Source organism: Equus asinus, chromosome 4, assembly GCF_041296235.1.
Source record: "Equus asinus isolate D_3611 breed Donkey chromosome 4, EquAss-T2T_v2, whole genome shotgun sequence".
Classification (NCBI taxonomy): domain Eukaryota; kingdom Metazoa; phylum Chordata; class Mammalia; order Perissodactyla; family Equidae; genus Equus; species Equus asinus.
This window is the reverse complement of record NC_091793.1, coordinates 57,079,385-57,093,643: the sequence shown is the minus strand read 5'-3', so window position 1 is coordinate 57,093,643 and position 14,259 is coordinate 57,079,385. Positions and strand designations below refer to the sequence as shown.

At 35.4% G+C, this 14,259-nt stretch overlaps 1 protein-coding gene across 3 annotated transcripts in view; it reads left to right on the top strand.

The window, feature by feature from the left end:
- Nucleotides 1-14,259, top strand: part of TRHDE (thyrotropin releasing hormone degrading enzyme) — a 351,632-nt gene that overhangs the window by 275,326 nt on the left and 62,047 nt on the right. For all 3 annotated transcript variants that reach the window (XM_070507330.1, XM_070507329.1, XM_014827110.3), the window contains 2 exons: nucleotides 3,994-4,127; nucleotides 4,225-4,280. In XM_070507330.1, the coding sequence (XP_070363431.1) occupies nucleotides 3,994-4,127; nucleotides 4,225-4,280 (190 nt within the window). The remainder of the gene's footprint in view (nucleotides 1-3,993; nucleotides 4,128-4,224; nucleotides 4,281-14,259) is intronic.

Sequence of the window (14,259 nt, the reverse complement as noted above, 5' to 3'; positions counted from 1 at the left end):
GATTTTACCTTGAAGTCATTCATTCTGATGACGAATAGAAAACTGACACCAGGAAAATATTAGGAAAAAGGAAAGATTGTTAACTCTTGTCTCTTTTTATATGTTGCTTGTTCTTCTTTTCAAAATATAGTTAACCAGTATCAATGAAAATGTTTCTCCCTAAAAAACATTAAGAAAATTTTCTGGTCAATTCTTATCAACATATTTTTAAAAATTCCACCTTTGAATTATAACAATCAGATCGTTTCTATAATGTTTTACTATCAGAAATATAGATTTGATCTCATGAGATACTAAGACAAAATCATTGGTGAATAATATAAAGTATAAATTTGATTTCAATCATCATATACCCTTGACACTTCAATTTTTTTAACCCTTTAGATGAATATCTAACTAATTTCAAATTAAAGCAAAAAGTAGTTTTAAAACCAAGTTTTAACTTATTGAATGCAGGTAAAAAGATTTTTTTCTTTTGTTTTTACTGTGAAAATAGTGAGAAGCAGACATTTCTAAATGTAATAGCTTGCATGTTGACTGGCTATTAATTAATGTGCAATGGAAGGGAATAAATTTAATACCCGATGTTAGGGTAAAAAATATTCAAATAAAAGAGAAACTGATGAAAAGTAGAATAATTTTGTAGCACTTTCCCTAAGCATGGGTTCGTATAAGACTCACAATCCTTTAAAGTGAGCATTATTTTTGTCCCCATTTACAAATGAGGAAATCTAACTCTTGAGAAATAACTTGCCCAATGTGTCTTAGGAGCTTGTCTTTCTTTGCTAAATTTATTCCCTCTACCCCTCACACACACACACACACACACACACACACACAGATTTTAACAATTTAGTAGCTCGCTTTGAAGATCTGTCATTCAACTCATTGCCATTGGATACATGCACATGGTTCTTTATAGGTTCAACAGAGCATTCTCTAATTTAATTCTCACTAGAGTCCAGTGGGAAACCACTATGTGTTGTTATACCTGGGTTTATTTCGCATTGTTACTCATCCTACCCTAGTTGACTTTTTTGTTTGTTTGTTTTAAATTCTGATTATTTTGCAACCAGCCAACAGTAAGTAGAAAGGCCTAATCTTTCTTTTTTTATTCCAAAAGAAAGTATAGAATATAAAAACATAAAATATTATAAAATGCCAACTACTCTGTGCCTTGACATAGTCTAAATCTCATGACATTTTGGATACATTCTAAATATAATTTTAAATTCTTATTACTAACACTAGAAATATAACTTCTGTACTTTTTATTATGGTTCTCATCACATCCCCTACCTCATTAGGACATTGGAAAAAATTGCTTTAAAATTCGTTGCTTGCCATTAGTTAATTTGAAGAACATTTTAGAGATATAATTAACTAGAATGAACAAGATCTTTAAAAACCTATTACAAAATCTTTCATGAAATATTCTCCAAAGATTTCATTTACAACAAAGGCATAAAAACATTCATGGACAGTAATAACCTTCAGGTTTTACTTATCAACTCAATAAAATCATACTTAAAAACAAGAGATGTCTGCCTTTCTTATTCTTATCAGATGACGTGGAAGGTGTAGGCATTGTTTTCCTATTTTAATTTGTCTCTACTCTATCTATAAGATGTTGAATGGAATAAGTATAAAAACAAGAGCCAAGTATATCACGTAAGGTTAAGTTATGTCAGCTATCTAAAATGTAAACAGAAGGGAACTTTAAAAATAGGTTTACTATCATAGGAATCCATGACCATTTCAAAATTGTAAAAACCTAAATCATGTGTTCATATATTAAACTTGATACTTTAATAATGTAGTTTCTTCAAAAAACAGCCACTTAGAAGAAAATGATCAAACTGGCTCTTAACTCAACAGAATTCAATTGCAGTTTTAATATGTTTTGTTATAAATGTCTTAATATTCTTGATGACAGAGTTATGGTTACTCAAGAGAAGCAATGTCCTCAATATTTCAGTCTGAATTTTTCTTTACTGAATTCAGACATCATTAATTAAAATCTCTTTTTATGAAGTTATTTTCGTTTTTAAAAATGCCATATTTTTTAAAATTATTTGTTTTTATTTTTCCCTCTGTAAAATAGGGTGACACTCTAAAAAATTCCCAGAAATTGATTGGATCAACACATTAAATTTTTGAAAGATACGCAAATCCAAAGTATCATTAACTTAGAAAGCTATTAATACTTTGGGGCAATATCTGATAGATTTATTTTCCTAAGTACCATGAATTAAGCTGGGTAAAATTTCAAACTAAGATAAATAACCCCTTCTTCCAATGAATCATAGAACTGGAAAGGATCTCAAATGCCATTATTTGGCCCTTAGGTTAACAGGTAAGGGAAGTAGGAACCAAAGGGAGTCAGTGACCTAAGTTCAAACATTTATGGTAGGAGAAGAGCAACCCAAATTCCGCTCTCCTACTCTTATTCTAATTCTTGTTTCCTACCTTTTCAAATCAATACAAGAATGTGAAGAGAGTATATCATAATACAAGAAATGTGTCATACTATCTTGTATCAATAGAGTAGAACGTGGTAAAAAGGACACTGAAGTCAGGAGACTGGAGAAGAACCGTTCCCCACTTTCTTGGACAATTCGATGAATCTGTCTGAGCCTCATTTCTTTACCTGTTCCAACAGATACTCTTTATTAAAAGTGGTAAGAAGCTGAAGTGCTATTTGGAACATTAAAGATTAGATCTTTATGTTCAGTATACATTTATGTTTAAGTATTTTTTTGTTTTACTGTACATTTTTGAAAATTGGCAATATGTTACACACATTGGATTAATTAGCCCACCCCATTCCAGACCTGAGCAATAAATGATCACCCAATAATTTTTGTGGTATAACTTCTTCCTGTGTGGCTTCTACTTGAGAAAGAGTGCTCTGTAAATTTCTGTGTTTCAAAAAAGAAAAAAGAAAAAGAAAACGTGTTTTGTAGTCTGACGTGTAAAAATCTTGATAATAGAGTGAAAATTAGAGGTTGTGCCTCTTACTCAGAACCAACACAAATGGTTTGTGTGATGATTTTCTGGTTTTGAGTCATTGTGGAAAGTAAATAGACCAGTGTGGTTTTTTCCCCCTCCTGGATGTGTGTGTGTGTGTGTGTATAAAGTATAAATTTCAAGTCAACTTCATACCTTTTGTAACTTCTATGTCGCATGAGTCCTGAAGACATCAAAACAAAATCATTAGAATTGTGAACTGTAGTTCTGTGAAGTCAATAAACACTGAAATTTAAAGTGAATGGAGCTCTGCATCTGTGCCATATTTGAAGGAGTTAAATATGTAAGTTTTAAGATTGTGTTCCTGGCTTCCTTTAATTGAATTAGCTGGTGAACATAATCAAGTTACCATTTTCCAAAGTGATTCCAATAAGCAGAATTTATTCTCTTTGTTCTAATTACATGTAGAAATATTAGACTCTAATGAGATTCATTTTTTCAACATTATTTATGATGGTGGAAAGTCTGTTATTCATTACTACTTCCAAGAAAGCGTGAGAAAACGGTAAGAAACAACAGTGACTTTCAAATAGATACTTGTTGTTTTAATCACTTCCTTACTGAAGAAAATAAGAGGAATATGTGTCAAAAACTTTTCTTTTATTCTAGGCACATATCGACATACAATCTAACTAGAAGCCACATGAATATAGTAGTAGATTTCTTGCTTACATTTATTCTGAGGAAGAAAATTATGTATAGGTAATGGGGTTTTATTGAGAACAAAAATGTTAATTATAAGAAGACAATTAATTGAGGTAATGAGTAACCAATTAAAAGTTTTCTAGTAAATTCTAGATATAGCAAATAGTTGATTAAAGAGCAGATTTCAATTAGGTATTTAAGGTGGTGTTCTCTTTTACTTATTGATACTGTGATGTCTGGTATTAAGAAAACGTACTTCATCCCATTTTAGCCCTTAAAATTTTAAATCTATTTTACCCCCCAAAATGCTGTTTTCAGAGCACCACAGAATAACTTCTTTGGACAAAGGAAGCTGGTTGCTGGGGAACATCAACCAAACTGGCTATTTTAGAGTCAACTATGACTTAAGGAATTGGAGATTGTTAATTGATCAGTTGATCAGGAACCATGAGGTAAATTGGATATACTCATCAAAGATCTGTTTTGATATGTGAGCACCTGCCATTTTAATCCTAAGTGATTTCGTTTTCTTTCTGGTTGGGCTCGTAGATCCTCTCTGTCAGTAACCGCGCGGGTTTGATCGACGACGCCTTCAGCCTAGCCAGGTATGTTTCCTGTGGGTCTGCAAAATGGAACTCCGGCTGGTAAGACTTCCTCTATTAAGCTAAATACTATATGTGTTTTGAATAAGAAATCTTCTAAAACAATTTCTATCCCACGTTCTTTGTGTTTTGATATGAATTATAATAAGTCTCAAACTCTTGGTCAATAGTAGACATGCGGTGTTTCTAAGTTAGGAGTAACTTGGTCAATTTTTGCTGCAAGTTCAATTGAACACTCTGGAGATTAGTAATCACTCTTCACTTTCATTAATGAGCTCGACAGAAGGACCATTGTGACATATTCAGTTTTTGATGGAAAATACCTTCAAGCATCAGCAATTTTTTTTCCTGACATATACTAGTATATCTTTTTTTAATGTTTATTTGAATGTCATTCATTTTGAAAATCTTGTGCTGCTAGACAGAAATAACTATTGCACAGGTAAAGCTTTACTGGACAAAATAGATATCAATCTTGTAGCAGAAGCCTTTGGTTTTACTAGTTATAGTAATATTTGTGTTATTTTCATCATTATGTATATATCTTAAGATCTGTTATTTTTTGAATAGCCATTAAATAGTTATTTGTTTGAAATACCATTGATCGTAAACTCAAGCTATTTACTCAATTTTGAGACTAAATAGTAAGATAAATTCAGTCCTTTTAATATTTTGTATTGTTTCACATCCAAGTACAGTTTTAATTTTAATAATCTGACATTATAAGCTAAAGATTAGGACAGGGATAATTCTCATTACTTACCTGTTTTTTGTGATTTACCACATTTTCTCCTATGATAATTGTGTGAAACCAGTTAGATATGTCTGTGCTGATAAAATACATAACTTATTTTAGTAATAAGCATTGTTTCATACATGGGGCCTGAAACTGCCTTTACAATTTGTGTATTTAATTGAATTTCAATTCTTCCATATCACACCCTGTACCATCCTCATCCATTGGAACTAATGAGCTGAAATATAGAAGCTTGGTAATTACTGACATGGAAGCACAGTCAAAGTTTGGGGTCAGGTTACAGAGGTTGGTTTTTGCAGAAAGAAGTAATGTAGTGGGGAGAACAGTAAGGAAGGGTAAAGAAGAAATTTCAGATGCTTTTTTGTTAGAAAAAGAAAAAACCTCTGACCTTTGCCTTCCTCGTCATCACTAAGGAAACCAAGAACCACACTGATATGTTCTCCTACTCGGTAAGTGGCGCTGTCCCAGGACCTCGCTCTCACTAGGCATGGAGTGTTTCAGGCCCAGAATTGCCTACTAACTCAATGGCACATCCAAGGACATTTTGTTAACAAGGAAATTTCTAATGAAATTGTACCAGGTGAATGTATTCGTTTAATAAGAACCAGGGTTCACTTCCAGCAAAGGGTAGATGAAGTCTTTTCCTTACCATGGCACCATCTTATTGGGCAAAAATTTAGAAATAATAGAGGTGGAGGAAGGTCTCCTGAGATGACAATATGTAGAGAGAATGGTAAAGATGTAGTTTTTGCTCTACGGTAATATACGAAGACTTTGAAGGAAGTGTGAGGTATAATGTGAAGATTATTTTGACATAGAAGTTTAGAGAGTCTAGGCAGCCAGAAAGAGAAGGTACTGAATGTAACTTTGCACTGAGAGAGAAGCAGGAAAAAGAGAGAGAGGTGTATTAAGAGAACCATAAGGAAAAGTTTGTGAACTAGGAGAGAATTAATATCACTAGCTAATAATTATTAGCACTTATAAGACTCCAGACAGTGTTCTGTTTTACTTATAGTAACTTGTTTAATTCTCATAGCACCTTATGAGATATGTAGATATGTAATATTACTATTATTTCCATTGTATAGGTGAGGAAACTGAGGCTCAGAGAGGTCAAGTAACTTGTCTAAAGTCACACAGATAGTAATTGACAGGGCCAGGCTTCATCCATGTGGTCTGGCTGCAGAGACCATGCTGTTAACCAGAAGTATATATATACATATATATCTCAGCAGTAATATGATTTATTTTGATAAAAGTTTCAGAAAATATAGACTGAAAGGATTTGAAACAGTAGTTCATGTGAATCCTTATGGGTTTGAAATGATGGTGAGAACACAAATAAGTAGTGATGTCATAAATAAGTAGTGATATCATAAATAGGTAGTGATGTCATAAAGACAGAGGACAGATGGGAATTGAAAGGAATGCATCTTTTTTTTTTCAAGGTCATAATGGCTTACAACATTCTGAAATTTCAGGTGTAAATGAATTATTATTTGTCAGTCACCATATAAATGTGCCCATTTACCCTTTGTGCCCGCAGCCCAACCCTCTTTCCCTCTCTCCCTCTGGTAACCACTAATCTGTTCTCTTTATCTGTGTGTTTGTTTAGCTTCCATATGTGAGTGACATCATGCAGTGTTTGTATTTGTCTGGATTATTTTGCTTTACATAATACCCTCAAGGTCCATCCATGTTGTTGCAAATGGGACTATTTTGTCTTTTTTATGGCTGAGTAGTATTCCCTTATATATATACACCACATCTTCTTTATCCAATCATCAGTCAGTAGGCACTTGGGTTGTTTCCACATCTTGGTTATTGTGACTAATGCTGCAATGAACGTAGGGGTGTCTAAGTCTCTTTGAATTGCTGATTTCCAGCTCTTTGGATAAATACCCAGTAGTGGGATAGCTGGATGGTATGGTATTTCTATTTTTAATTTTTCGAGAAATGTCCATACTGTTTTCCATAGTAGCTGCACCAGTTTGCATTCCCACCAGCAGTGTATGAGGGTTTCCTTTTCTCCACATTGTCTCCAACATTTGTTGTTTTTTGTCTTGGTAATTATAGCCATTCTAATGGGCATAAGATGATATCTAAGTGTAGTTTTGATTTGCATTAAGAAGGGATCTTTTGATTCATCTGCACTAAATGATAGAAGTTCTTTTTAAATGGAATATTTTATTTAATTTTAGTGGATGAATTATTTTTTTCGGAAATTAAATTCCTTATTGACTAAAGCCTATAATTGCTTTCATTTCCAATTTTAGAAGCCTTAAAGTTTGAAGTAAACAATTTCATTGCCATTTGTACAAATTCACCAGGAAAATATGCAAATCTTATTGAATATATATTAAAATTTATTTTGCTGATCATGAGATAATTTTCCTTTTCGTGTGCAAGTAAAGAAATACAAAATAAGAATTATTAAGGCAAATGCCCTACACTTACTTGGAGTTCAAAGTTATTCATATTTCATTGTATTCTAGTAAATGATTCATAGTTTTGCTACCAATTGGTATCAACCTTCTTTCAGTTTCCTGGACACATCATACTTTCTTTGGCTTCTTAGATAACAAGTCAAAGAATAGCAAATATTTATTAAAATGCACGTTCCGGGTACTGCACTGAGGCTCTGAGGGATGGCCTTGTTCGGTGTTCTCAGTGACCCACGGAGTGGTGTGGCTGCCATAGCCACTGTGTGGGTGAGACAAGGAGCTCAGGAGGAGTTAAGTCACTCAGCTAAGGTTGCACAGCCTTTCAGTAGGGGTGGGGGCTGGGATTCAACCCCAGGCAGTGGCACTGCAGAGCCCATGACCTCAAGTCACAGTGCTTTTGCCCATTATGTGAAATTCCTTCCCACCTTTCTGCCCCTTGTCTGCTGGGAATATTACTATTCAGCTAAAACACTATTTCACTTGCACTCCCTTACCTGAAGCCTTCTCTGTCCTCCCCAGCAGGAGTAAGGTGACATCCTGTAAACCTGTGTTATAGTAGTTGTCACCTTGTAGCTCAGCCACGTACTCTCCTGGGTCCCTGGTGACTCTTGCATGATCTGAAGGACAAGCCTTTGTCTCTTCCTTGTATTACTGCTGCCTAACTTAACCTCTGGGGCCAATGTCTGCTTGTTGTGTGAATTGATGATTAATTGTTAGCCATTCACACTATAAAATTCCATTCCACTATTTCTGTACAGTTGAGTAAACATACGCTACATATTCTTTTTATGGTTTTTTTTAAATGTATAAAACCACACGAACGCACTCTAATTGTACAAGATTAAAACAAAAGAAAAATACATTGTGAAAATTTTCTTTTACTCCCTCCCCTGCTCTGCCATCACTTTACCCTCCTCAGAGGTAAAATGATTACTATTCAGTGTGTATCAATCCGCAATTTTTTCTTTACATTTCCATACATTTTAATTCTTTTTACATGAACAGAAATGCATTTTGTTCTCTGATTCATTTATCAAAAAATGTCTGGGAGCTTTATTCCATTGTTTCTAATTTTTCATTATTGTAATCAAGACTGCAGTGAGTTCCCTTGATAGTCTTTTGCTGTGCATATGTGTATTTTTATAGGATTGATTCCCGCAAGTTGAATTTTTGGTTCAAAGAGTGTAAAATTTTTGATAAATATTACAAATCATATTCCCAAGACGTGCCCAGTTTCACCCTCCATCAACCAGGTATGAGAGAGCCCACTTCCCACAAACCCTCCATGAGAATGAAGAGTGTGCCCCTTTACGTTTTGACAATCTTTTCACAAAGAATTTTTTGTAGTTGTTATAGTATTAGTTAAGTTAATTTGTGCTTCAAATTGCTACATTTGTTGTTCGTATTTTTTTTCTGTGAATTGTTACCTGATTAAAAAAGGAAAGATAAAACCTAATAGAAGATGGGTGAGGTCTTTTCCCTATTCTATTTTCCTATAGGTTTTGGATGTTTTCCGATATTAATCCCTTTTGTAAAACACATTTTTATAGTATTTTCTCTCAATACTATGTCATTTTTTTTGTTCATTGTGATGTGTTTCACCAATCAAAGGCTTTTAATTTGTATGTCAAGTGATTCCTTTTATAGCTTCCTGATTCTCTGGTTCTGTCTTCCATGAAGACCTTCTCCTTCTGAAGATTTTAAAAATTCTCCCCCCTTTTCTTTAAACACTATTTCGTTTTCGCATCTATCTCCTCAGTCCTCCCTTCTCTAATTTTTGTGTATAGAAAGGAGTGGGGTCTAATTTTCTTTAACATTACTACATTCATAACCAATCATTTCAATCTTACTTATTTAAAAGGCCTTCCTTATCATAGATTTGAAATGATATCTTTATCTTAATGCTCATATTTTAGGGAATTGATTCAACTCTGTTTAATTGTTCTCTTTTCTTTTCGGCAGTAGTACCATGTTGTTCCAACTAGTTTAGCTTTATAGTATGTTGTAGTTGACAAAAGTTTCCTTATTCTTGTACAAAATATTACGTATTTTCTCTTCAATGTAAATTTTAGAATCAGTTTGATGAAGCCCATTAAAACATCCTGCTGTAATTATCTGGATATGCATTGGATCTATAAATTAATTTTTAAATAATTAACCTTTTTTCAAATGTGAGCTTTCCATTACCCAAACATATTATTTCTCCCCATTTATCCAGGTCCTTAAGTCAAGCTGTGTGATTTTATGTACATGGGTTCTGGTAATGTCATGTTATTTCCTCTTTTGAAAAATGATACATGCTTTTATAGGAAATGGCACTGCTTTTGCACTTACGTGTTCTAATTTTCACTGCTTGTATATACAGAATTAATTAATTGATTGCCTTGCAAATATCATTGTATTATGACTTGAGCTTTGATATTGGTGACTAAAATGCCCAGATTTTTTTGTTGAGTGTTCATGTTTGGTTTTGGTTCTTGTTTTGATAAAGCATTGTTAGATTGGGAAGTATAATAATAAGATGCATTCCTCATTTTCAATGAGTTCACAATCTAGTAGGCACAATATATAGTAGACAGTTAATTATATTCAGTATAAAAGTGTTATGAGTAAAACACTATGAAAGCATTGGGAAGTAAAGAATTAATGGGGCCTCGGAAGATTATAGAGGACATCGTATAGGAAATAGCATTAGAAGAATGAAAGTTTACAATGGAAATCCACGAAAGGTTTAAAAGTAGGAGAGTGAGAGCAAGAACGTGTGAACTAGAGGATGGGCTTTTGGCAGGAGAGTATTACAACAGTAACGCTCAAGCTGCAGCTTAGGTAGAGCAGAGATTTGAGATTTCTCAGGAGTGGAATTGGCACCTAAACAAGGTAAGAATTCTTATTGAAGTTACTAGCTTAACGTGATAGAAACTGGAAATTTGAAGATTTGCAATAGAGAGTACAATAATTACTGGATTGGAATATTTAAAGCTATTAACTTGATCTGAGTACAATTTTACAAAGCTATGAAAGTGTGTGTCACTGGATTGTGGACCTATGTGGCATTTTGTTTGAAAATATTCAAAACACATAAGAATTATTTGGAAAATTTGTGCATATCCAAAAGGGTCCCTGAGATAAATCATCATCATCATTGTCATCATCATCATCATCAACACCGTCATCATCCTTGTCCTGGGCAGTTATTGCACTGATTTATTTATTCAGTCACCAGTTTCCTGGAAAATTCAGTTATGCAGCATCTATGCTAATTTATTGCATTATTAATATAACATATATTTTTAGTCTGCATAATATATTTTTAAAATTTATGTTGTAGGCTGTTCTGTTAAGGATCTAATCACTTTCAAAGCTTTGACATGGGCAGGTTATTTCAGGTTAGTTGGTAAACTTTGTTAAAGAATAAGATAGCAATTATTTCTTTTAAAATATTAGTGTTGTCTTGGGTCTAGCCTGGTGGTGCAGTGGTTAAATTCACGTGTTCTGCTTCAGTGGCCCCGGGTTCACCAGTTTGGATCCCAGGTGTGAACCTATGCTCTACTTGGCAAGCCATGCTGTATGTATCTAAGACTTGAAACAACCCTTATGTACTCAACTTTCTAGAGGCAGGAAGTGGGATGACAAAGCGGCATGGCGCCCAAGAAAGGTGTATGCCCAACTCTCACCTCACATATGTCCATGGGGGATAATGGAAAAGGAAGAGTCTCTCAAAGGGCAGAATCAGAGAATATTAAGAAAAACCGGTGCTGGCCTGGTGGCGCAGCAGTGAAGGTCTCAGATTCCGCTTCAGCAGCCCGGGGTTTGCCAGTTTGGATCCGGGGTGCAGAGATGGCACCACGTGGCAAGCCTGCTGTGGCAGGCATCCCACATGTACAGTAGAGGAAGATGGGCATGGATGTTAGCTCAGGGCCGGGCTTCCTCAGCAAAAAGAGGAGGATTGGTGGTAGATGTTAGCTCAAGGCTAATCTTCCTCAGAAAAACAAAAATTAGTGTTTTCTTAATAACAAACATAAGGACTCATAGGTGGAGATCGTGAATGTCATGCTTAGAAGTGCTCTAAGTGTTGGTGAACAGATATCAGTAGAGCTTAATACATATTGGATGCATATATGTGTAAAAATTAATAAATACATTTTATTGACTTGTTTCAGAGTTTATAAATCTGAGATACTTACAGATTGTTTTCGTTTCTAAGCCCTGGTTTCAGGGCTGGGAACAAAATTGCTAAAATACCCTTAACAATGTTTGCGAACTGCTTGGTAGGAATCCGGTCCTTGTGGGACTGCTTCCATCATGGTTTTGTTGGGCGGTCTCCTGTGTCTTCTGGAGGGCTCTCCTGTACCTTGTTTAAAGCTTCTGTTGAAAACATGTATTGATCATTTCTTCACTCATTGCAGACGTTAGAGCATTATGTGCCTGAAAAGCAACAGTGCCCTGAGCCAGGCTGGGTGGAGAGCACCCTTTCCTCCCTTGACAGCTGGCTGTTTGGATGTGTAACACGCTGACCTTTCATATAGAATGCAGAAGGAATGACTTAGAAGCCTTTTGTGAGAAATCCCTTGGCTGACTGGATGTTTTGTCCTGACATCCTCACTCTGTCGTGGAGATGACAGAACTGCCTCACTTCACCTGAACACTGCTCTGTAAAACCTGCTTAAGGATCCTGGCTCCCTCTGACCTCATCTACTGCTTTATAAACTCAGAATTTATGTAGGATATTTAGTTTCAGAATTCTTTCTTCCGTCACTACCCTTTTCTTTTTTAAAGTACTGTAGAATCTCAGTATAAACATTTTTCTTTCTTAGTTGTGTTTCATATTGGAGTCATGAGAGTTATTAATAATAATAGAAAACTGATTAAAGTGTATTTTATATTGTACTCACTGGGTAGGGAGAGAAGGATGATTCTTTAGCTGTTTGTACTAGACTCATTTGGGAGAAATATCCATGTATGATTATGTTCTTATTTATCTTTTGGTAAGCCACTAGAATGTGTGTGCAAAAGGATTACTGTTAAATATTTATGAAATCCTGAAAGTGATAAAATTGTTTATTGCAAAATAAGATTTATTGTTGGCTATATGCTTCCAATCTTCTACCATTGACCAAAAGCTATTAAAATTAGCCTGTAGCTGTCCCCTCAGCCTTTCTGTCCAGTGCAGACCTTTCATGCTGTGAGCCTGACTCACAGCGGGTCCCTTCAGGAGCTCCCGAACGTCCCTGAAAGATCATGCATGGCTCACCCGTCTGAGGCTGGGGATTCTCACTGTCTGTCATCATCAGCTCATGCTCCTCTTGAGATATACACAAAAGTCACCTCACAGCCCTCTCATTTTATACGTTTCTGCATGAAATTATTTAAAAATTCATATCCAAAAGGCATCTAAATTAGTCGTGGCTTATGCAACTCTTTGCCAGAGACAAATGTTAAAAACAATTGGAAAGCATTTTCAGGACATTTTACTATAATGAGCTGGAATCTTTGGCTTTCTCTGATCACCCCGTCAAAGCCTAGAGTCTTGTCCGGAATTTTCTAGCTACACAGTTCCTTCAGGCACACACTGGTCTGCTCGAGGTTAGAGAGAGAGGTAACACGCTCCTTAGAGCTGTAGTTAAACATCTTCCGAGGGTGGAGTCACAGATGGTGTCCCTGGGACAAGGATGTAGGGGAGCGACCATACCAGGTACTTCTGAGAGGGGCGCACCTCCTGAGGATTAGGACAGGCCTGCGGTGCTTGAGGACTGCAAACTTTCTTGGAGACTTTTAAATTTTACTGCATTAAATGACAAGCAAATTTATAACCTTCTCATGCCAAATTTGTATTTCAGCTCTGTAGGCGAAAATGACAATATTAATGACTAATGTCTGAGAATGCTGGATAGAAAGTAGAAGAGAGAGATTTTGACATCGCTCTGTAGGTTTGATCCATTTTCATAGCAAACAGCTTGCACTCGAGTCACGGAAGTGTGGGCGATGTTTGTAGGTTACATGGATTTACATGAGCCATTTCTTTTTAAGAATAAATAGTCTAAATTTCCAAATGTAAATACAAATTTCTTTGAGTAAGTGTATATGTTTATGTTCTTTAGCATCTCACAAATTAAAAATAGTTATTATTCACATTGTCTGTAGTACCGTCTGGTCATATTTAACACAAAAGTGTGATTCTTTTGATTCTCTCATTGTTTTGAAACCTAAGCTTGAGATTTCACTAGGATCTCTGAACTTCCCAAGAATTTGAAATACTTACCTGTTCACAAATAATTTAAATTATTTAGGCAAAGCTCCCTCCAAAATGGTCACTGATACCACCAGCTTTACTAGAGTAAGTATTTGTAATATGTACTTCTGCATAAAGCCCTGAATGTTCCTCCGATCTTGGCTTGCTGGATGGGATGGCATTATCCTAGTGTCCTTCCTGTCATGAATCTGAGCTGTCCATCTGCCGCTGGCAGCAAGTCTTCTGCTTACTCAGTTCCCGTGCTCTTTGAGCATCCTCTGAAAGACCACGTACATCAGAAGCACCAGGGATGTTTTATTAAAAATTGCATATTCCCAGGACTGCCAGGGAATCTACATTCTGTGAGGCACTTCCCATGATTCTGACACACATAGCAATGTGAAAACCACTGCCTTTGAGGCCTAGAGGGTATTTATGGCATCAGTTTAGAGGGCAGGTGCTCCTTTGAAGCTGAAAGACTTCAACCAGGCATCCTTAACGGCAGTAAGCATGGCTTTCTTTGGATCCTAGAGTCAGGAGTTGATGATTCAA